A 25,232-nucleotide genomic window follows, 5' to 3' on the forward strand; every position below is an offset into this window, starting at 1 on the left:
GCAACTTATTCTGAGTTAGACAAGCACCCCTAGCTGCTCCATCCAAAACAGGTTGCTTTCTCCGGTGCCGGTGCTTTTGTTTTCCAGATCACTTCCCAAGGCCAATTAGAGATTCCTTGACTATTTTGCTGCAGCAACATCTTGTTGCAATTGTTCACTGAAAATAACTTATCCTTGCTATTGATCCAAATCAGCCTATCAGCATTGTTCTGATCTACTGAGCAAGTATTTAATTGCTGAAGTAGTTGACAAAAGCTATCCAATTCCCAATCATTTAGTTTTCTTCTGAAAGTAATATTCCATCCAGAATTTGAATTGAAATCAGCAATATAACCTTCTTTATTTAAAGCACAGTTAAATAACTCTAAATACCTGCTTTTAAAACTCTCATCTCCGCACCATGTGTCCAGCCAAAATTTAATTCTACCACCATTTCCTACCTCCAATCTGGTATACTGCAAAAATTCATCCCACCAATCACTTGTTTCTTTCTAGATTCTCCCACAATTTTTCAACTGTGAAGAATTTTGTTCCATCCCATCTTATCTCCATAAATAGCATCTATAATTTTCTGCCAAATTTCCTCACTTCCTGAAGTGTATCTCCATAGCCATTTAAAAAGCAAACTTCTATTATGCAATTTCAAATTTCTCACTCCCAATCCTCCTTTTTTTTTGTCTTCAGTGACTACTTGCCACTTGACCAAATGTATCTTCTTTTTGTCTGAGTTCCCATCCCACAAAAACTGCCTTCTCATGGAATCTAATTTCTTCTCAACTGATGCAGGCATCTTGAACAAGGACATAGTGTAAGTAGGTATCCCATCCAAAACACAATTTATTAAAGTCAACCTGCCCCCCATTGATAAGTATTGCTTTTTCCATGAAGTCAGCTTACCGTTGCACCTATCAATGACCCCTTGCCAGATGCTTTTATCCTTCCTTTTTGCACCCAAAGGCAATCCCAAATAAACAGTGAGAAAATTTTCTACTTTACAGCCCAAAATGTTTGTCAGATCGTCCACACAGTCATCAGCATTAATACTGAAGATGTTTTTTTTTTTTTTTGATGAAGTAAGATAATTTCATTAAATGGCATCAAGAAGATGCATAGCAAAAATATACAACAAAAGTGTGGCTGCTCCTATACAAAAACTTACATAACTAAGGAGCAGACACAATCCCAAAAAGATTCAAAGCTAGTTAAAGGGGCCTAGTTGAACCAAGTAAAGAAATTGATTAGACAAGTTGCTTTAAGAGAGTGATTAGGAGTTGAAATCCCATCAAAACATCTGCGATTTCTCTCATTCCAGATGCACCAAAAATTAGTAGCAGGCACCATTTGCCAAGTTTTTTTGATGGATTTTTCAACTCTCCATGAGCTCCAGCTCTCGTAAGCATCCTTGATACTGCAAGGCATGACCCAAGCAAGTCCAAAAACTGAAAAAAACATGTTCCATATGTCAACTGCTACTGTGCAATGAAGAAACAAATGTCTCACACTCTCAGACTCCTCCTGGCACATAAAACATTTGTTCACTGTCAGAATGCTTCTTCTACTGAGGTTGTCTTGAGTAAGGCATGCTTCATGCAGGCTTGTCCAGATAAAACCAATTACTTTTATAGGGAGTTTGGTTCTCCATATGAGCTTCCACGGCCATTTGTCAATCAGCTCTTTATTGGAGCATAGATTGCCATATCCTCTTTTGACAGTATAGGTTTTATCTTTGGAATCTCCCCATTCCAGCTTGTCCTTCACCTGAGGATTGACCTTAAAATCTGATAGTTTTGAAAGCAATCTCAGCAAGTCATTTAGTTCCCAGTCTTGGATATCTCTTCTGAACTGCAAGGCCCATGAGTTATATTGCCAATAGTGCTCAATAGTGGAATCCTTGTTGCTAGCCAAAAGAAATAAACTTGGGTGTTCGTCTTTCAGGATCTCTGACCCTAACCATCTATATTTCCAGAAAGAAATATAAGTTCCATTCCCAAGCTTGAGTGATGACTTGAGTTGAAAGTCACCCCATAACTTTGAAATGTGTTTCCATGGCCCAGAACCATGAGGCAGTCTACTCTGTCTAGTACACCAGTTGTTTGTCACCCCATATTTTGCTTGTATTACAACTTTCCACAGCCCAGGGTTCTCCATGTTGTACCGCCAGTGCCATTTCATTAACAAACTCTTGTTGTGTAAAGTGAGATCTTTTATTCCTAGCCCTCCATGCACTTTGGGGAGAATAACTCTTGGCCATTTAACCAAATGGAATTTGTGAGTTTGACTATTTCCTTCCCATAGAAAATCTCTCCTTAGTTGATCAAGTCTCCTTTGGACCTTAGCTGGGATTGGAAATAGGGACAAGAAGTAGGTAGGAATGCTATCCAACACACTATTGATGAGTGTAATTCTACCACCCAGAGAAAGATACTGCATTTTCCAGGAAGCTAACTTTTTTTCAAATTTTTCAATTACTCCATTCCAGATACCTAGAGCTTTGTATCTAGCTCCCAGAGGAAGACCCAGATATGTTGTAGGGAAAGAGCCCACCTTACAACACATTACTTCCGCAAGCTCTTCCAAGTTTGGAACTGAATTGACTGGGTAGATGATGCTCTTCAACATGTTCATATGTAGGCCTGAGATAGCTTCAAAGATATAAGTGTAAGATTGAGGTATAAGACCTGTGATTTTTCAGCTTCACAAAAAATCAAAGTATCATCTGCATAGAGCAGATGGGAGACTGTAACAGAGTTGCCATCTGCACTTCCCACCTTGAAACCATCTAGCCAATGAAGCTGGTTTACTTTATCTAACATTTTGCTAAGCCTTTCCATAGCAAGGATGAATAAGAAAGGAGACAGAGGATCTCCCTGTCTGACGCTTTTTTGGGGAGAAAAGAATCCAACTGGTCCACCATTGATCAGGATTGAGTACTTCACTGTAGTGATACAAAATCTGATCCATCTAATCCAACATTCACCAAATCCCATCCTTCTTAGTGTATTTATCAGATAGGTCCAATTAAGTTGATCAAATGCCTTTTCTATGTCAAGTTTGAAAAGTAGACCAGGTTGCCCAGACTTCATCTTCCAATCCAATATCTCATTAGCTATAAGAGTTGCATTTGTGATCTGCCTATTTTTTATGAAAGCATTTTGATGACTAGACACCAATTTTCCTATCACCCCTTTTAACCTTTCTGCTAAGAGTTTGGAGGCAATTTTGTAAACACTACCAATCAAACTAATTGGCATGTAATCTCTCAGCTCAGTGGCTCCTTTCTTCTTCGGGATTAGCATTAATAGCATTAATACTGAAGATGTTACTCTTAGCCAAATTGATCCTTAAACCAGCGACTGCCTCAAAACAACAGAACTCCTTTCAAATACAAGATTTGATTCCTATCAGCTTCACAAAAAAAAAGAGAATCATCAGCATACAAAATATGACTGAGCAGCATACCTTCCTGATCATTTCGACCTATTTGAAGGCCTCTTAGCCAACCCAAACTTTCTGCTTTCCTTAACATAGTACTGAGAATTTCCATAACCATGACAAACAAATAAGGTGACAGGGGATCCCCCGTCTAATACCTCTATGGGAACTGAAAAAACCTTGAGGATTTCCATTAATAAGAATGGAGAACTTCATTGTTGAAATGCAAAATTTGACCCAATCTATCCATTTCTCCCCAAAATTCATTAATCTCAACAAATGCAATAAACACTGCCAATTGACATGATCATATGCTTTCTCCAAATCAAGCTTGCAAGCCATCCCTTTCTTTTTCTCCGCATCAAGTTATCTAGACTCTCATTTGCTACAATAGAAGCATTAGATAATAGCCTCCCTTTGATAAAAGCATTCTGATTAGGAGATACTAGCTTGCTTATTACTGTCTTAAGTCTCTCTGTTAGCAACATTGAAATGATCTTATACACACTCCTCAATAGACTGATAGATCTAAAGTCTTTAACGGTTTAACCTCTACTGCTCCTTTCCTTTTAGGAATTAAAGCAATAAATGCAGAATTCAGACTTTTGACAAAATGACCATTTATATAAAATGCATCAACTGCCTTCCATATGTCCATTCTCACTATACTCCAACACTTTTGGAAAAAACACATACTAAAACCATCAAGACCAGGTGCCTTGTCACCTTTAAAAGATTTGATCACCTCATCTAATTCATCCATATTAAAAGCTCTTTCCAACCATTCTTTTTCATTCTCTGTCAATCTCTGAACGTCATCATTTTTCCATTATGGCCTCCATGGTTCAGTTTCGCTAAATAGAATCTTATAAAATTCCAAAATGTGATCTTTAATAACTCCCTCATCCTCCACCAAATCATCTCCAATAGCTAATTTATCAATATTGTTAAATCTTTTGTGAGCATTTGCCTGCTTATGGAAAAACTTAGTTTTTTTGTCTCCTTGTTCAATCCACAGGCATCTAGACTTCTGCCTCCATTAAATTTCTTCAGCCTTTGCCACTTCTTCTAGCTCTTTCTCGATGGATATTCTTTCCGCCTCATATTCTACTTGTTGCTCAATTGACATAGTTCTTCTATTATGATCTAGCTCTTCCAGTTTTGCCAAAGCAATATTTTTCCTGTCTTCTAACTTTCCAAAAGTCTCCCTATCCAAGTCTTCTTTCAACAGCTTCAATTTTTTTGCAAGAATTACATCAGCTTCCCCTTCCACCTCATAAGAATCCCACCAATTTTTCACCAAATCAGCGAATCATTTATGCTCAAGCCACATATTTTCGAACTTAAAATATTCTTTCCCTTTTTTCCAGTCACCACATTCTAAGAGAATTGGACATGATCTGAAGTGGTTCTTGGCAACACTATTTGGTTGATGCATTTGAAATATCCATCCCACCTTTCTGAAATGAGAAACTTATCCAATCTAGATGCACACTGTTTCTGAACCATGTGTAACCACCACCATGCAGAGGGATATCAATTAATGATAACTCAATAATGATATTTGAAAATTCTCTCATAGCTCTTGTATTTCTGGCCTCTCCCAATTTTCTTCCATAAATCTGATAACATTAAAATCTCCTCCCACTGCCTAAGGTTGTGAAATAATTCCACTAATAGCTGCAATCTCATTCCATAAGGTTTTTCTCAACTTTCTATCACAAGGGCCATAAACCCCCATGAAACCAAATTGATGCCCCATGTTAATCTCTTCCAAAATATAGCAATATAATGTTGGCCCAAGTATTTGTCTATACAATTCCACCTCCTTTTATCCCAATAAATCAGGATCCCACCACTCCTCCCTTAAGCCTCCAGTTCAACCCAATTTGACCAACTTGAGCCTCCAATTTATCTGATATAGGTAACACCAACATATTTCATTTTTGTCTCTACTAGGCATACTATGTCTGCATTCCATTTCTTCAACAAAAGATAGACCGTTTCTCTTTTCTCCTTATCATGTAGTCCCCTCACGTTCCAACAAATGCTTTTCAGATTCATTGAGTATTACTTAAAGCCCTCCTACCCTTGCTTCTTCCTCCACTACTAGATTCCCCTTTAAAACCCACTCCAAATTTTAAGGCTTTTAACTCCCTTTCACCCTACTTACCAGGAGAGGCATTACTTCTAGAAGAAGGCTGCTCCTTAGGTCTCCCATTTTCTATTCGTAGCAGCAATTCCAATAAATTTATCTTCAATTTCATAAGATTTCATCCCCAATTGCTTGCTAATCTTCATCATATTCCTCTTTAGCCATTTTGATGCTTCCATTTGATTCAACCTCTCTTGTATATTAATCCTCGTGCCACTACAACCTCAAAGTGTCTTGAACTTCTGCCACCGCAATCGGATCTATAGAGATTGGAAGGTCTGATTCAGTTTCACTATTAGAGAAGAAACATATCGACCAGCCTTCACTATCCTCAAATACCCCATTAGTATCATCTTCTTTCTCAGAGTACTCTGACCTTTGGCATGTATTTTCCACCATGTTTGTGTCATCTTCTTGCCCGGGATTCTCAATCCCTAGGCTTGATTCTTCTTCCCTTACACATGGATGCTCCAAATTTCTTGAATCTCCATTGCCTCTATCTTGAACCTGGACTAGGGTTAAAGTCTTAATTTTCGAAGTATGGGATTCTTCCGGGAATAACTCGACTACTAGTCTCAAGGGATCGTAATGTGTAAAGTCTTCAGACACTACACGGTTAAAAGGGTTTTGTTTTAAACTGCATTGGTTAATCCACTTGTGCCTAAAAATAAGTTTTCCATGTTGCCCTTTTTTGGCCCAACTTTATTCGACTTTCGATTTGGGCCTGAACAGACAGAAATACCATTCATATCTCCTGTTCCATAGTTATTATTAATCTGCTCAACCAATTTTGACGGACCAGGTATATCATTCTTACTCAACTCTTTCTCTTTCTTTGACACGTGTCCATTAATCATTTTTGGATTAAATTCAGAAATTACTCCTTTGTCTAGCATGCGAGAGTCACACATAACCCCTCTCGAAGCTTTTTTCTCCGTGGAAACACACGCAAACATTAATTCCTCCATCTAGGGACCATGTACCTTCTAGGGCACACTCCGGTGACTCCTAGTCAGATTCTGATCAACTTCAACCACCCACGATGGGGATTCCACCATATAGGAAATGTGAACAGTAAATTATCAACAAAGAACTCCAATTTTGCCGGCGGGATCTCGTCAGACATCTTAACACAAATTCTTGCCCATCTCAGATGTTTTCTTTGTCTTGTGTCTTCATCAATGTCCAAAAAACCTCCAAACCTGTCTCCAATCATTCTAAAAATATTCTACGACCACAAATGTGATGGGAAACCAAATAGTTTTATCCAAACATGATTGGGCTTGCAATTACTCCGGTAACATGTTGAAACAGAGGACCACCGTTCCAACCTTAACTCTTTATCGTAAAAACACCATTTTTCCATCTCAATTCTCTCATCTTCACTGTGTGATGGGAACTTAAAAGAGCATATTCGTCATTCAAATCTATCACCTTAACACCTGATGGGACTTTCCATACCTTATTTGCCCAGTTCTGTAACTCCCAGCAAAAAAAAAAAATTCATATCACCTTTGAAGGATCCTAATAAGCACTTATTGTGATATTCTACCCTGCTTTGTACGAAACCTGCATCAATCTTGAACCGACTCTTGTCTAGTGAATTATCATCGATTATCTTGATTTTATCTCTTGGACAAGCCTCCTTTTGCATTGTCAGCATATAGCTCCTCTCCTGGACATTCCTTATTGATATGTTGAAATTCATGGGCTTTGGCGATGAATGGATAAAGTGCATCCATTTTTGCTTCTCCTCTCCCGGACATTCCTTATTGATATGTTGAAATTCATGGGCTTTGGCGATAAATGGATAAAGTGAATCCATTTTTGCTTCTCAACAATGAAGTTATCAGTTATTATAAATGGTTCCTTGAAAGGTCTCTTTGAAACACAAAAGGGTTTAAGGCAGGGAAACCACTTTCCTTTTCTTTTTACACTGGTTGTGGAGGGCTTCGCTATAACGATGACAACAACAGATGTTCACATCTGGATTAAAGGTCTTAATGCTAATGTGAGAAATCAAGGGACTTCTCCATGAGGATGATTCTCTTATTTTTTGCGATCGGATAGAGACCAAATACTTTATCTCTGAATGATTCACTTATTCTTTGAACCCGTGTTCGGCCTCCACATAAACTACACAAAGAGTGTTCTATATCCTGTGAATGAGGTGAGGTACCCAACAATAGATTGCTGAAATTTTGGGACGCAAGATATGGTCTTCTCCTACCAAGTATCTTGGCCTTCAGTCGGGAGCTAAATCTAAAGCTACTGCAATCTGGGATAACATCTTGGCAAAATGTGAAAAAGAGTTGTCATGCTGGAAAAGGAAATATCTCTCTTGGTGGAAGGGTTAATTTACAGTGTGTTAAGCTTGCTGCCTACTTATACCATGTCCTTATTCCCTCTGCCTGCTTCAGTGGCTCACAAATTTGAAAAAATGCAAAAGGATTTCCTGTGGAAGGAAAAAACAAGGAGAACATGACCTTCAACTTGGTTAATTGGGGAGTGTTTACTACATACAAACGGGCAGGAGGGAATGGGAGTCAAGGACTTGAGGACTCAATCTTTAAGTTTGCAAAACAAATGCTTTGAAGATTCAACATGGAAGTTGGGCGTTTGTGCAGGAATGTTGTTGTTCATAGAATGGTCTTCTTAACCCGGAATAACCAATTAATGACTCCCTAGCTTTTGTGGTATCTGGAAACCTGTGATAGTGCAATGGAGTTCCTTTCAACTCAACAGTTCTGTGGAAATTGGAAATGGTATGAAAGTGAGATTTGGGTAGACCCATGGCCAGGCCAATCACCTCTAAACGATCAATATCCAACAGTTTTCACTGTGGGGCAAGACTACTGTTTTGAGAAGGAACTGTGGGGCAAGACTATGAGGCCTCAGTTTCATGTTGCAGATCAAAACAGGGTTGGAATATCATATTTTGACGGAATATACATGATTGGGAAATGGACAATCTATGCTCACTTCTATGCAACTTCATAACCCCCCATCCTTAATGCCAAGAACTGGTTCTCTATCCTGGAAATGGGATGCCAGAAGGAAGTTCTCTGTTAAGTCATGGTACCAGAAACTAGAACCCTTCCCCCATGGACTACTGGCCTTGGAATATATTTGGAAAAAGTCTTTGAAGGTGGAATGCTTCACTGTGGGGGAAGCTCATATCTTGCGCACAACCACCTCAGAAAAGGGGAATTAACATTTGCAGCAGGTGCCCACTTTGTGAAAACCATAACGAAGATACCAGACACCTCTTCCTCCACTGTTCGTCCACATTACAGATATGGAGCTTCATTTTCAACATTCTGGGAGTACACAGGCAATGCCAAGGACAACAATGGACATGATACAAAGCTGGCACTTCAAAGGATTTGGAAAGTCAAAACTAAAGATCTGGAAGTCTTTGCCCTCAGCAATATGTGGACTGGTGGATTATCTGGAAGGAGAGGAATGCAAGAATCTTTTATAGCAAAAAGGAATCTGTAATTAGTATTAAGTACAGATGTCAATCGTCAATTGTTTTTTGGTGCAACATGGCGATTGCAAGTGATATAGATGCCATTCACTTCTTAGGCTCATTGCACAATTTGTGAGGTAGCTATCATGTACAGTTTTTGACAGCATCTTCTTGCTGCTAATCTTCAATAGACTACTTTTAGCAAATCAAAAAAAAAGTACTGAGTAACTCTACTCACCAAGACTTAGGCAGATGAGAAAAATCATCTGTGTTTTTGACTAAACTGAGATTTGAACCCTGGTCTCTCATGGTTTTTATCTCACTTTATTTACCGGTAGGCCATATCCTTGGGTTGCAATTGTTGTAATTAGTCTAGCGATGTTGCTTCACTTCTTTTTTCTTTCTTTCTTTTTTCCTTTTTCTTTTTTTTGGGGTTATGGTGCTTGGCTGAAGTTTATGGATAATAAGCATTAGAATGATAGTGGAGATACATCTAGAGATCCGATATCAAGCTGGAAATCATGTTAATACATCGGTCCTAATTTATATGACTTTTCGTTGTGAAGCATATGTATACTACCTGATGTGATGTTTACTATACCAAACAAACTTTTCAATAATTATTTATATACTATTTTATAAGTAAAAGTCGAGGGTCTATTAGAAATAGTCTCTCAAGCTTCAAGGTAGGGGTAAAGTCTGCGTACACACTACCATCCACAAACCACACTTGTGGGACTATATTGGGTTTGTTGTTGTTTCTATAAGTAATAAGAGAACAATTTTTTTCCTCCACCACTACTCATATAAAAATATCAAATTAATTTCTTAAACCTCCTGCCTAATTAGATGGTGTCACATAAATTGGACTAGAGAAATATTTTATTGCCTAGGCGTCACGAAACAAAGAGAACCTTTTCTTCTGTTAAAAAACTTTACAGCTTGTTTGGATTGTTGTTACATGTCGTTTCATAATGTATCGTATTGTATTGTTTGATGAATACAATGTTTGGATAGATTGTATCGTTCGCTGTCGTTTCATGATGTCACCCACTAACAATATGAAGAATAAACTTGCAATATTACTAAGAAAAAATAGGATACGGAGTAGAATTATTATATAAAAATGTAGGATAAAGAATAAAATATGATTGTTTAATAATAAAGAAGGGCAAGATGAATGGAAAAAAGCAAAGAAACGACGCTACTACACCAAATCCGCCGTTTCACAAAAGTGGCACTTTTCGTCGTTACATAATGATTGATTTAACGATATGATACAATAAAACTAAAGTAACAATCAAAACAAACATTGTATTTAAATAAAGTAACAATATGATAGGTAACAACCATCCAAACAAACAGTTAGTGACAAGTTGAACCCCACGGGTGGAAGGAGACTTATCCGACTTTCTTTTTAGCATTTTGTACACCACTTCTTTGTAAGTTTTCTTTTCCTCAACAGATTGTTTTATTTGAATATGTTTAGTAGCATTCAATGATGTTCAATCGTATTTTATTCTATTAATTTCATCCATAATAAAATCTCAAAAGTATGTTTAAGGGCTTTAGGTGATGTTTTCTAAAATTCAAACCCAGAAATTCTAAAACAATTCCAAAACCACTTTCACAAAAGTCAGTCCAAACACTCAATTGTTTTCAGATAAATAGAAACAGAATCAATTCTCCCGGAGAAAAAAAAAAGAGTATTTTCTAATTTCAATAACATGTATGTTTTGTATGATGGGTATTCCTCATAAGAGGTTATTCTTGGTAAACCAAATGCTACTATATTAATGATGGGACATACACTCAGTAGCCCAGTCTTACCAAACACAGATGCATCATTATCCAACTGAATTTGCTAGCGAACACACCCTTCTTTTTTACTTCAAAGTATATTTGGCTTATCTTAATCTTCCAGATTTGATGAATTAGTTAATAGGTAAACATTGGCAAGAATATTTAAATAGACATTTGAACTTTTCTCTTTTGCATCATTTTTCTCTTTCAACGTCTTTCTTCCTCATAGCGGAAACCAGATGCCTGATTTGCTCGAGCACACCCTGAAATTATTTTTTTGTTATTACTTTTTTCCCCATTTTTGCAGAGTGCTTGATCACATCCACAGCCTAAAATGCAATGCGTTCGTCGTCTCAAGCAAGCGACCCAAGGAAAACTCACCATATTCTAGGAAACTTTGAGCAAATTTTTTCATTTCTTACACCAGATGTTCCACTTCTCTTTAAAAGAGGGCTTCCTGGTTCACTGGTCAAGCATGTCCATCATTGAGGTTGGGGGCCGAACCTCAACCTGAACATTTAGTTTCCTTATCAAAACCAAAAAAAAAAGGATGTTTCACTTGTCTTTACTCCATTACTCATTTTTTATTTTGGGGGGGGGGGGGGATTAGGTACTTCTTGACTCATCTTGTTTAATGTGACGTAGATCTACATGAATATATAGCATTAAATAATTCAGACAGAAACAAATACTTATTCTTTTTACTGTAAAATATGGTAAAATTTGGTGCTTCTTATAGAATTTTGAAGAAACACAAAGTTCACATGTCGTCAGCCTTGCAACCACTTGTCACTGACTTAAACCTCCAAAACTAAAATTTGCAAAGCATTCATTCCAAAAAAAATGAAAATGTAAAACTGCCATTTCAGAACCTTCTTTTGTTTCATATTTCGAAAAGGAATGAAATTATCTTTAGATGATTTTAGTAGAGTTATGGTACTCAAAGCATCAAACCTGGAATCATCTTTTTGAGAAAAAAGACTATGACTTACCAGGCCATGCAGATATTCCCATATGTTTCAAAACTGGTTGTGTGGGTACCGTACCATCTACCTCTAGAATTATCTCTTCCTCTGCAAGAGAAAGGTTGGACATCATTTGAGGTCCGCTGAGATTCTGAACTGCCTTTATCACCCTGCAGTAGGAAATGAGGAAACAACTGATAAGTAATCATTCATCTAAGCGCCAGATCTTAGTCTGGATATACCAAGACTTCATATCAAAGCAAGTCTATAAGTGCATCCAATTCGTAAAGTTCCTAAAACAAAATATTACCATGACGGTTCTGCTAAAATATGTCCAAGCCTGAGTTATCAACACAGGGAGAGAGAGAGAGAGAGAGAGAGAGAGAGAGAGAGAGAGAGAGAGAGTCAACTAGAGACAGATCTATGATTTTTTCCTGCTGATGGAAAACTTAAATCATGTATTATTATAACATAAATTAGAACTGTTGTGAGATTCTCTATTTCTTGGTATACTCCTTGTACACCAAAATGGGCATGTTTTTTGCCTCTTTTTAAATGAAATTTATTACTTTTATCCACACAAAAAAAAAGAAACATAAATTAGAAGGCCAAAATTAGAAAAAATCACATCTGATGCTTTTGTTAACATATTTATAAGCTATCAGATAACTAAACAAAAGGAGCAATAATTTCCTCTCTATTTTATGCTACCGTAAAGAAAACAATTATAAAATTGGACCAAATTCAGAATAGAAAATTCAACAATACTTTGCTAGAGTGAGAAACTCCCCTTCTCCCTAATTGTTGTTGCTGGAAACAAGACATCTGAGATCACAGAATGCAAAATTTGAGACAGATTGCTGGTACAAGTGGGTCGAAAGAAAGATCAACTTTGTCAGTCGAATTCTAACAAACTCCTCACTGCTTATCCATGTTTGTCTAGTCCTACAGCAAACATCAAAATGAACAGGCAAACTTTGCAGGAGATGGAGAAGTGGGAGTAAGTGCATGAATATGTCTTCCAAAACACCAACGACTTAGGGAGATATGTGCAAATAGTTTCAACAAATGAAGCTAGGAGAAGCATGATAATAGTCCCGGAGCCGATTGAACAACAAATTTTTAAGAAATTCGAAATGACATACCCAAGATTTCTAGCTCATCTTTATGCAGTATCACTGCATATGAATTATTTTCATATTTAAATATATCTTTAAGCGGCTTTCCAAGTTATATCTAAATAATGCTTTCCCATCCTTCGAGCATCAGGTAAACTCCATCTTGTAATGAAAGTTCTAAGTCTTTAGTGAAAATTTTGTCCTTAGTTGAGGACTTGAAACCAACTAATCTCAAAAGATATGTGACCAGCTTGATTTCAATTTTTGTGAGAAAGTAAAGTACCCGAAGAACAAAAAGGTAAAGTGGGGTTCAACAACTAATGCTCAGTAATGGACCATACTTTTCAAGACTCCGAAGGTACTTGTCGTATATAAGGAAATGAAGCCGATGACCTGAAGAACTTGCTAGGACATCGAAAAGATTGTGAACTGTTATAATGTCTGCAACAATAGCACAAGCAGGAGCTATTCGTGAAAATGAATCTGCACCAGCCGTCTTTTTATCATCAACCTGGCAAGAGACGAGAAATAAGTGGATAAACAAATGGCAGCAGAAACTTCAAGAAAAAACATGATGCCATTCTGAGAAAATTATTAGCAGTTAATGCAACCCCAAGAAAGAACATATTTTTCTTTCTTTAGATATAAACGAATTTTTATTTCTAATGCCTTCAAACAGTATAGAACCTTCTATAGTGGAGGTATACAATTTTCTGTCACAGAAAAAAGTAGTAACCTACAAATGTCTACTCCAAAAATAGATACTAAATGAAGGAAAATGTTAATCCATTACAACCTGAACAGCCATATTTGTACAATCCGAATAAAACAATGACCAGCTATCTTCATCCTCTACTTCCCTCTCATCAGAAGCAGCAGTTTCCTGTGAAGACAAACCCATGACGGTATCGTCAGAAAATTAGACGTACAAATGGACAGCCAAACCTATAGCATAGCAACAGGAATTTAGAAATTGAGAAAAGAAAGCAATCTTGAAAAAGAGCTACTAAATGATATCTCATGTAGTTTAGTACTTGATTTCCAACACCAGGAGCCTCCCATGCTAGCATCATGTCGAACATCAAGCGACGGAAGTCCTTATCGCTCAGATAATCAGGCTGTGTGGTTGCCACTTGAAGAGCTTGGAAGGAGCAAAATTCCAGAAAGTTCCTTGCATATATCAGTAAAGGTTGTTTAACATCATCAGGAAGATCTGAATCAAACTGATGTTGCAGCTCTTCAATATGTAACTGCAAAATCCTGCAGTTGAGGCAGAGTAGACAATAAGTTAAGACATCTCATAAACAAATATCTTAGCTTACAGGAAAGTTTAAAACTCTAGTGGCACTGTGGCAAGATTTTCACCAAGTCTCCTATTTCGATTTCTACAGAAAAAAGTGAAAAGGGTAAAAATACTATCACAGATTTCTTTCTCGGAAAGGCTTTAAGGATGCTTTTCGAATGTGGTCTAGTATGTCTGTGGATTATGAACAGAATAAAAGAACGTGCAGTAACCAGAAATAATAATTGTCAGGAAAATTCTGAAGAATACTTTTTACTGGGAAATTGATAGAGTTAATCTATTGTCTGAGAAGCTGGGGATCGTGGTATCCAAGATGACAGGACCGATATTTTGCTATGGACAGCCAAGACAGATGAGAGGTTCCCTGTAAAATTTTGTCACTAGTTGCTGACAAATCTGAATTATATGAAAAATGCATAACGGCCTTGGAAAATGCTACAGAAAACAAGAACCCCACCAAAAGCGGCATTCTTTGGATGGACAGCATTATAAAATCCGTGCCTACGCAAGGTAATTTACAAAGAAGAGGTTCAGTTTATATAATAGGTGCACTTACATAGAATCTGTGGACCATCTTTTTCTACATTGCTATCTGACCTGGCATAATATGAGTATGTTTCTGAACTTGCTTGGGCGTGCAGTGTATTATGGTAGGAAGCTCAAAAGAAGCATTATGCAGCAGGGTCAGAGGATAACGAAGATACAGAGACCAGTTTGAAGAAAAATTTCATTTTGGATTTTCTTTTTTTCTTTTTATGAAATTCCCCTTTGCATTTTGTGGACAGTGAAATAGATAGGAACAGTAGAGGTTTTGATGGAATAGAGGATCATATATCCTGTATATAAATGTGTTCAAAATCTCTACTTGGTGCTAGTTGAATCCTGTTAACATGTTAGATGATATATTGAACATGATTGACTTATCTTGCAATTGTATGGACTCAGTCTAGACTCTGGTGCAATTATGCAAGCCTTAGCTTAGTGCTGGTATAGTAATAAAACTATTTATCAACATAATAATTATCAGAACAAAATCAAGAAGAATAGACACACATCTTGATTGAATTATGACGTCGCTTTGTACCAAATGATTTATCAGATAAAATCTTCTGACACCAATGGTTTAGTAGAAAATTTATTCTCCTAACTGATTAAAAAGAAAAAAAATTCTTAGACATCTCTGCCTTTATTAAAACTTAAAGTGACAGCCACAGATATAAGAAGAGTGCCACAGAAAACATGCACTAAGCATCCTTTCTCCCAACAAAAGTGAAAACAAAAGAGGAGCTAGAGCTTTTACGTTAGATGGACCAGTTTTACCTTCATCATGATTGAACAATTCTGTTGAAATTAGTTAACATGAATTCCATATCTTTTAACCAAAGCCCTTTTAAGAAAAGGAAGCCACGCTACAGCTTAAATTCTCTATTCTTTGTGTGCTTGACTCTTTTATATTAAAACCTAAGCTCCAAGAAAAGGAAAAAGATGGACTTTGTTTTTCTTTTAATGAAGTAAGATTCCTATTTCCTAGCGGAATCTCTCTCCCCACCGCTTGGCTGTTAGAAAAAAATTTCATTCCAGTTTAGAGTTGAATGTTGATGTTAAAGATCTACTGTCACCCAACTTCTTGGCAGAAATGACATGTATATTCACGATAAGATAAATGACATTTGTATATTCACGAAAGGATAAAATGGTAAATGTCTAAAACAATACTAATTTAAATTGTAAGATTTATTAAAAGAACTTCCTACCAAAGAAGAAAGTATATTACCACATCAATTCCCGAGATAAAGAAATAGATAAAAGTATTGATGCATAACATTTTACTCGGCTCTCCAGTAGAGTTGATACTATTCAAGGACATCAGGACCCTAGAAAGTTACATAGAGGACATGAAACCAAGAACAATCACTAAATTCTGGGCAATCAAGAGAGAAGTGCAAGAGCCCCATTGTTCTTTAGCATCATATAGACTAAGGATGATTTCAAATTTAAATACCAGTGAAATCATGTTACAAACAAACATCATTAGTGATTGATGTCCTTGTAATATGGTTGATCATTTCAACCAAAAAGCACAACTAGCTTAATCAAGAAGCAGAGAATTTTTGTACATCATTTAGATGTTAGAAATGGGAAAAAAAAGACTACACCTCAATTCAAGCTACTTGGTTTTGGGGACAGCTTATGAATTCCCACAATCCATTTTCCTATTGGATCCATTTCATACATTTACTCAGTAATTTTGTGATCTCTAACACTAGAGTTCTCCATAAGTGTGCATGCGCTTCAAGAGATTTTAGGTCCTTCAAGATAACTTTCTTTCATGTGATTTTACGTCTACCTTACCAGTCAAAAAAAAAATCAGATCTAGCTCGTCTCATTTAACATGTTCAATAAACGTAAGACATGATGAAACTATCTCAAGTATCTTCTTTCATTTGTCCTCAATGTGTGCTACTCACACCTTTTGTAAAATGTGATCAGTTCTAATGTGTAGAAGCTCAATAAACACTCCCGTATAATATGGTTACTCGGACAATTATTCTATATGACTTGCCTTTCACTTTGGTGGCTATCATGGTATCAGTTCTATATGCTTTCTTTCATCAACAACGACTTCTACCAATACATGATGGCTGTAGAAAGACTAAGGTATAACAGGAACACTTGCCTAATGCCTGTACAACAAGCAGACGCAAATTTCAAGGTCCTGCTTTCTCACCGCCTTCATTGATGCACAAGGTAGTACCCAAAATACTAATGCAACTTCTTATGACATTTTGGAGTTGCCAAAATGTTTCATCCCTCCCTCCCTCCTCTCTCTCTCTCACAGTGTTGTCAAAAGCGAAAAGCTCTAAAAAGCGCTCTAGGTTTATTTGGGCTTTTAGCGCAAAGCACATTTAAAGTATGGGCTTTAGTTAAAAAAGGCGCAAGGAAAAAAATAAAAATTTATATGTAATTCAAGAACAAAGTAACAAATTCATTCATAATGTTTCCCTTAGAAGCTCATACACTTATTTCCAATTATATTTGTTGTTTAGTGCCGCTTGATTCAAGAGAGAACTCATGGGCAATGAGGCACAAACCTTAGTGCCTTGTCTTACACTAAAGCGCAACTTAAGCAACATGAAGCGCCCTCCTTGAGCTTTTCTAAGTTTCAGGGCTTAAGCGGCCTTAAATGAGACTTCGACTACACTGCTCTCTCTCTCTCTCTCCTGCTGATGCCCATGATACAAATGTAAAATGAGCAGGGGCGGATCTATGGAGAGGATGGGGGTGCCATCCGGTCAATTGGGTAGACTTTGACGTATGTACTAGAATTTCACGCAAAGAGATTGTCCATATTTGAAGAGTGGCAACCGAAGTCACAAAGTGACCCAAGGTGCCTTGGTCAAGGTACCACTTTTCCTGGTGCAATGCCCAAGATAGACACTTGTTTTACTCATTAGCAAGCTAATATTACTTTTACTCTTGACCTTGCTTATTCCTTTCTTCATTTTCTTTTCTTCTCTTTCTTTGTACAATACCATTTTTATTATTTATTTAAATTATAAAATCATATTTGCTTCTATATTCTTTTTCTAGATCTCGAATTTTTGTTTGAATTTGATTTAACCCTTTTGTTTCTTTTATCTATTTAATGTCAACTTTTCCTTGATGTCAAATAAAGGATCCAACATTTTCAGTTTACTTATCACCTATTTATTTATGCACCAAATATCTTGTAAATTGTTCGAATTAATTCAAAATGAATCGAACTAATTCTAAACAAAGCAAACCAACCAAATTTACCCCCTAATTCTAGGGTTGTGCATAATTTGGTAAATACCGAATTACCGTACCGAAACCGAAAATTTTGGTATTTGGTATTCGGTATGGTATTTGATTTAAGTTTTAAAAAATATTGGTATTAGGTATGGTATTTGGTATTTTAAAATGAAATACCGAAATACCGATACCGTACCGAAATATATATTATATTACACAATACACATATTATTAATTATAACATAAATATAAAATATAAAATTTTACTTTCCTTTATTCTCTAAGTTTATCAATTAACTCTAAGTAAGTAACAAAACATTTCTAATGATCAAATTTATTCTTTTATGTACAGTTTTCTCTCTCTAAGTTGACATTTGCTAGTTTTGGACAAAACTTTTGTCAACAAATGTGTTTCGCTTTGTACTTTTGAGTACTTTAATTCATAATATTACATTCTATGACTCTATTCACTAGTTAGTATTCAAACCGAATAAACCGAAGTTACCAAACCGAATAAACCGAAACCGAAAGGAGAAAAACCGAACCATACCGAATTTAATTAGATACGGTATTGGTATTGCATTTTAAGAAACCTAATACCGAAAATACCGAACCGAAATGTCTAAATAGACGGACGAACACCCTACCTAATTCAATCTCCTTGACGAGTGGTAAGTTTAGTGTCACCGGCAACCATCAAATCATGGATGCACCTCTGAAAATAAGCACATTCGCATTGTAATAGCATGCGAACATAAATATTAAGTAGATTATTGAAACCATCTACCCCAACAGGATTTGTTTAAACTTCAGCATGGGCACACTGGTAATAGCAGCCTCGTGCCTTATGTTCAATCGCATTTCAGAGACAATAAGCTACTAATACATTTGTATGCTTCTACATGGAAAGAAAAGGAGTTTACTTGCAACAACGAGAGACAACAGAGTTTGCGAGTGGAGAGAGAAAAGTTAAAGGCTGATAAGGCGGAGTGGTGGCTACATCATCAACACCTTCATTGTCACCGTTACGCATTTTGCCGCTGAAAAAGAATATGGATTTCAACGCTAACATACTCTTAATCTCGTTTCCATTGCTCTTCTGCTTTTTACTTTTCCCCAATCCCAGTGCATTCTCATTCTCCATCTTCCTGTTTGCCTTCACTTCTCTCCTTTTTCCTACTACAGGCTTCAGATCGATCGCCGGGCGGTTGCCGCCGGCGGATAGATATGGTTCTAATTGGTAACGGATTTTATTATAGGGATTAGGGAATAGGAAAGGCAAGGACGCGCCAATCGCGAAATCAGAACTTGTCCTGTCACGAGCTTTGGCTTAGCTAGAAAATTGGTTGGCCTAGCCATTGTTTTGGGTCGACTATTAGGTCAGCTTTTAAATTATATTACTCCCTCTGTCCACAATGAGCTATTGTCAATTTACTAAGTTATCAATTTACTTTTTTATTTTAGTCCAAAATAAGTATTCACCTATATAATTAAAAAAAAATTAATTTATTTTTTCAAAATTATCCTTATGTACGTATTCCTAAAAAATTTTTTACTCCTCACATTAAATTATGCTACAATATTTAATTAAGGGTAATTTAGTTACACTAACTATTTTTATTTAGAATTTAGTATTTCCTTATTGGGTGTGTCCAAAGCAAATTGGTCACTTATTATGGACTGGAGGAAGTAGTGAAGTAGCTACTAGTCCGTTTAAACGAGAGTAATTTGATGTTTTTGCCTCCGAACTAAAAATGTAAATCTCACTTTATACTCATTAAGTCCAAACTATTTACCCTTTAATACTCAAACCTAGACTATTTACTTTTCCAACATATGCGGCTTAGATTATTTACCCCGCCCATGCATTAGCTATTTGCTTCTCAAAGTCCTAAAAATCCAGTTGATTCGTCTGCAATGGCGATGTTTGTGTTCTGCAGGATTACAAGAAGGTCATCAAGAAGAAGAATAAGCAGAAGCTAAACTTGAGGATTCCTTTTTCTCAACTTTCTCCCTGTAAGTCTTGAAAAAGAATTAATCTTTAAATTACTCACAACATCAAGATAGATCATTTATTTATATATGTGTGAATAATGGATAAGAAACCCCCCCTTGTTAAGCCCAAACTATTTACCCTTTAATGTCCAAGCCTAGACTATTTACTTTTCCTACATATGCGGCTCAGATTATTTACCCCGCCCACCCATTAGCTATTTGCTTCTCAGAGTCCTAAAAATCCAGCCGATTCATCTGCAATGGCGATGTTTGTGTTCTGCAGGATTACAAGAAGGTCATCAAGAAGAAGAATAAGAAGAAGCTAAATTTGAGGATTCCTTTTTCTCAACTTTCTCCTTGTAAGTCTTGAAAAAGAATTAATCTTTAAATTACTTCACATCAAGATAGATCATTTATTTATATATATGTGAATAATGGTTAAGAAACCCCACCCCCCCTTGTTCTTGTTCAACAAGATTTCTGAGTTGAAGGATGGCTTAGCACAACAGTACAAGGATTCTAAATTTCTGATTACTCAATATTTTTGTGTAGAGAACTTCTAGTACTTTTTATTTTTATTTTGTATAATATTGGCCTCAGATAAGCTTAAATGAAGCAAAAGGGGCATGGTTCATATAACCGACCCCAACTTGTTTAATTGTTGCTGCCGGCCTTTCTGCACTTCCAATTGGTCAAACTGATACGTAGTTATAGATATTCTTCCTTTCATATGTCCTCTCTCCAATTATTGTATTTGACATTTTTTGTCTTCGATCACCCAATGGTTTGTAATTTTCTTTGGTGAAAAGTTTCTGACATTGATTAAAGTGGGTGTTATTAAAAATTGCTTATAGTACCTTCTGGAGTTCTTATTAAATTTTAATCGCATTTGGAGCTGATTTGAGGTGATTTGATATCGAATTTTTCAGCTGAAAATTGAAAAAGAACACAATTACCCAACCGCTACGGTATACAATATATTGTAGGAGTATATGGCTATACTGTAACAATATACTATTATAGTATAGAATATACTGCAACGGTATACTGTAATTATCGAAGAAGAACACATTACCTAATAGTATACTACAATGCTATACAAAAAACTATAATGGTATATTATAATAATGTGCAATATACTGCAACAACATGCTGTAATTGTATACGATATACCATAATAGTATACTTCGACTACTATTTGTTGAATCATTTATGCGCAATTGTGCAAATCTAAAGTCATGGTTATAGTAACATTATACTGTTATAGTATACAATATAATATAACAGTATGACGTGATAAATAAGTCTTTTTTAAATTTTTTCCATCTAAGTCCTTGCAATTGTTTTCTTAAATGAATTTTTTGATATTCATTGTATAAGACGTAGGTGTTGGAAAATATAAAATAGTAATATACCTATTTGATATATTTAAATGCACTTTTGGTATTCTATTATGACGAGTAATTTATAATAACATTAAACACTAATATGCCATTTGATTATATTAATATGCTATATTATTATAATAATATATAATTTTGGATCCTATATACTAGAAATATTTACAATAATACATATATTTTTATTTTTAAAAATGCAATGAAAAAAAAAGAGAAGAGAAAACGGATATAATGTAAGTTGTTCTAATAATTAACTTAAAAAAGAAAAAAAAAAGAGGAAAAAAAGAAGACAAATAGTATATTATACTATCAGCGATATTAAAGAAAATGAATAAATATTTACTATATTAGTTATCTTTTATTATTGTATAAAAAAGAATAAAGAAAAGGAGCAAAAAAAGTGAATATAATTAGTTATAAAAAAAAAGTAAAAGAAAAAAATAGCTAAATTAATTTAGAAAATAAAGAAGAAATAAAGAAAATGAATAAAAGGAAAGAAAAAAGAGAAAAAATAAAATAAAAGAATGGAGCCAAAATTGAATATGGAATCAGATTATTTAAATATAATAAAATAAAGAATAATATGATTTTGAAAAAGAATGGAAAAAGAGAAGAAAAAAAAAAGAAAAAATAAAGAAAAAGGGGAAAAAGAAAAGGATAAAAAATAGCCAATTACCCACAAAACCTACAATGGGTAGGAACAGTAATTAGTTTAATGGGTAAAAAAATAAATGAGTAGATAAGGATAATTAATTTGGTTTTTATGGGTAAAGCTATAAAACTTCCAAAATTTGATGTTCCTATTTATAATCTTCAAGGTGATAATGCCAAAAAAATAGTTTTTCCCATTGTTTAGTCATTTATGACTTCTTAGGATTTGTTACATTGTTCTTTCTAGGATAAATTTCATAACCTATAGAGTTGCAAAATAGAACAATACTCCCTCCGTCTCAAATTATTTGTCGTATTTTTCTTTTATACGACCCTTAAGAAATATTAATTAGGAGGAATTTTTGATAATTTTATTCCTATTTATGTCTTAAGATATAATCTATCTTCATTGAATATTTATTCTATTTACGTGTTATCTTCAAGAACAATTACTACTAGGAGTAAAATAAGAAAAAAATTAATTAGTTTTGTTTTGAACTTCTAAAATGACAAATAATTTGAGACAACTATTTTTAAAGATCATGACAGATAATTTGAGATGGAAGGAATAACATGTTGTTAAAGTTGTAAGGTACTAGTTTAGTAATTAAATACTCATCGTCCGCTTGTTGGGGTGGAAGGATAAATCGTAGGGGAGGGACACCTGAATATGGCTATGTAGTTTTAAAAGTGAGAGCAGTTCATTATTAGTACATGTTAATTAGTTGCAGAGTTCTCTATTGGTTTCTTTTTTTGGCAAAATACATAAGTAGCCACCTGAACTATACACCAAATCCATGTTACACACTTTTTGAGGACGAATATCAATTTACACACGCAACCTTTCAAAATTGTGTCTACTACACACTACTTTTGCCAGATGGCACGCGTGTGTTTAACAAAAGACACTGAGCGCATAAAACCTATGCATTATTTGTCCAAATCCTTATATACGCACACGTGTCCAAATCTTATTTGTTCTCCTTATTTTTCTTAAATTATTAGTTAAAAGAAAAGATAAAGATGTTCAGGTTTTCTTCCCCATTTGGAACCCCCTACCGTCTTGGGCATCCGGCGACAACCACAACACCATTTGCTCTCCCACGCCTCCCATCTCCTACCCCTTTCATCTCCTTTAAGTAGATCTCGATCATAACTCATAATGTCGGCAGCGACCTCAAGCAACGCCGAGCCCTCTGTTGCCAGGTTGTTACTTTCACTGTCAGTTCATGGCCGACGAGGTCAGATTTTCTCCGACGGGGTAAAGCTCTCAGATCTTTCCGACAAATTGGTGGTTCTTCGTTCAGATCTGGTCTCGTTTTGTTAAAACTGCAAACGATGGCGACCTCTATTTTCCGGCCACTGTTACAATGGCAATACTCATCGGTAAAAATGATATTTCTATAGCAAACAAAACCTAGAAACCAAAAAATGGTAATAAATTTTTAGAGTAAGGAGAAATAGTGGTAAATAAGAACAAAGATGATGAAGAAAGTGGGTCTTCATATAAAGAGAAGAATTGAAGTATGGTGTGGTACCTCTGGTTCTTTCTGGAAGAGAAAGAGACTATGAAAGAGAAACTGGTCAACAGAAATTTAAGCCTTTTTTATTTAAAAAAATTATTAATACGTGGCATGATGTTATTGGTGCGTGACACTACACATATTCTGAGAAATTGGTTAAGAATCTAGTAGTGTGTACTAGACACAATTTTGAAAGGTTTCGTGTGTAATATGATATTCGTCCTCAGAAAGTGTGTAACAAGGATTTGGTGTAAAGTTCAGGTGGCTACTTATGTATTTTGCCCTTTGTATTTTGGAAAGCTTGGGTTTAAACGGCAAGAATGATAGTTGGGGATGATGATGTAACAAATCCTATAAATAGTAAAAAAAATATTTTTTTTGTTGGATGTGCAAATAAAGTCTTACATTGGTAGTTGAAAAACTTAGGAGCCTACATATAAGGTATACGGATCTCTTAAAGGAGTGAGGCCTTTTAGAAGAAAAAAAAGAACGGGCTTGACCCGAAGCGAATAATATCACACCATATTAAAAGTATATATGGACTGATTTAATCCAACAATTAGTATCAGAGTTAAAGTTTGTCGCGACGAGTATGGCAGTGATATAGTCATGGGGTGGGGATCGACTTGCTTACCCTTATGAGCTTGGGCATGCGTATATAAGAAGAAACTAGTTGCGAGCTTCGGTTGCTATAAATGCTCTAACAATGTGGGTCGCACATAGTGGATCTTAAAAATTGCCCGTGGATTGTGATAGTGAGCCACGTGAAACTTAATTTAAGGGAAAGGTTATTGGGTTCGGGAACAAAGTTCCATATCGGCAGCTGAAAAGATTGGGAGTCTACACAAGTTGTAGGCATATCTTAATGGTATGAAGACTTTTTTGAGGAAAATCGCACGGGCTTCTACCAAAACGAACAATATCACACCAAGTTAATAGTATCTACGGGCTAGTTGAGCCCTACAACTAGTATTAAATCCCAGGTTCGGCTGGACGAGTATGGCAATGGACAGTGAAAGCGTGAGGCTCGATTTGCTTACCTTTACAAGCTTGGAGACACGAACACAAGAAGAAACTAGTTACAAGATTCGGATGTAACAAATATTCTAATGATATGGGCCACACATAGCGAATCTCAAAATTTGACTCGTGGTTCGTGGTAGTGGCCCACATGAAACTTAGTTTGGGGGGCGAGGGAAGATTATTAGGTATGTGAATAAAGTCCCTCATTGGTAGCTGAAAAGATTATGAGCTTGCATGTAAGGTATATGGATTTGTCACGACCCCAATCTCCCTCCGTAGGATGTCGTGATGGCACTTAGTCTCTAAGACTAGGTAAGCCTAACATACATGAAGAATTAACGAAAATAATAATAAAACTTTTAATTAAAATCAACAGTTATCATAAAAAGGACTCCACAATACAACTGAAAATAACACCCCAAAATCTTGTGAAACCCAGTCATAAGCTCTACACGAGTATACTAAAACATCCCTAATACATCAGTATCTGTAATATGAGTATGCAATAGAAACTAAGATAGAGGGTGACTCCGAGGCGTGCGAACGCCAATTGGTATACCCTGAAGTCTCTGATCCAAGCTCAACTCACGGATGCCTAGGCTGGTATGAAGTACCTGG

At 35.9% G+C, this 25,232-nt stretch overlaps 1 protein-coding gene across 2 annotated transcripts in view; it reads right to left on the minus strand.

The window, feature by feature from the left end:
* The window catches only part of LOC107824651 (uncharacterized), a 58,589-nt gene extending 39,199 nt beyond the window's left edge, over window positions 1-19,390 (minus strand). The window contains exons 1-5 of one of the 2 annotated variants that reach the window (XM_075233103.1): window positions 18,946-19,390; window positions 13,980-14,205; window positions 13,742-13,828; window positions 13,287-13,456; window positions 11,855-11,997 (exon numbers count right to left, since the gene is read on the minus strand). In XM_075233103.1, the coding sequence (XP_075089204.1) occupies window positions 11,855-11,997; window positions 13,287-13,456; window positions 13,742-13,828; window positions 13,980-14,205; window positions 18,946-19,166 (847 nt within the window). In that variant the 5' untranslated portion in view covers window positions 19,167-19,390. Of the gene's footprint in view, window positions 1-11,854; window positions 11,998-13,286; window positions 13,457-13,741; window positions 13,829-13,979; window positions 14,206-18,669; window positions 18,808-18,945 lie in introns of those variants that run through there. The other variant, XM_075233104.1, reaches the window with a different exon arrangement.
* Between the last annotated feature and the right edge of the window lie 5,842 nt (window positions 19,391-25,232).

Source organism: Nicotiana tabacum, chromosome 16, assembly GCF_000715075.1.
Source record: "Nicotiana tabacum cultivar K326 chromosome 16, ASM71507v2, whole genome shotgun sequence".
Classification (NCBI taxonomy): Eukaryota; Viridiplantae; Streptophyta; class Magnoliopsida; order Solanales; family Solanaceae; genus Nicotiana; species Nicotiana tabacum.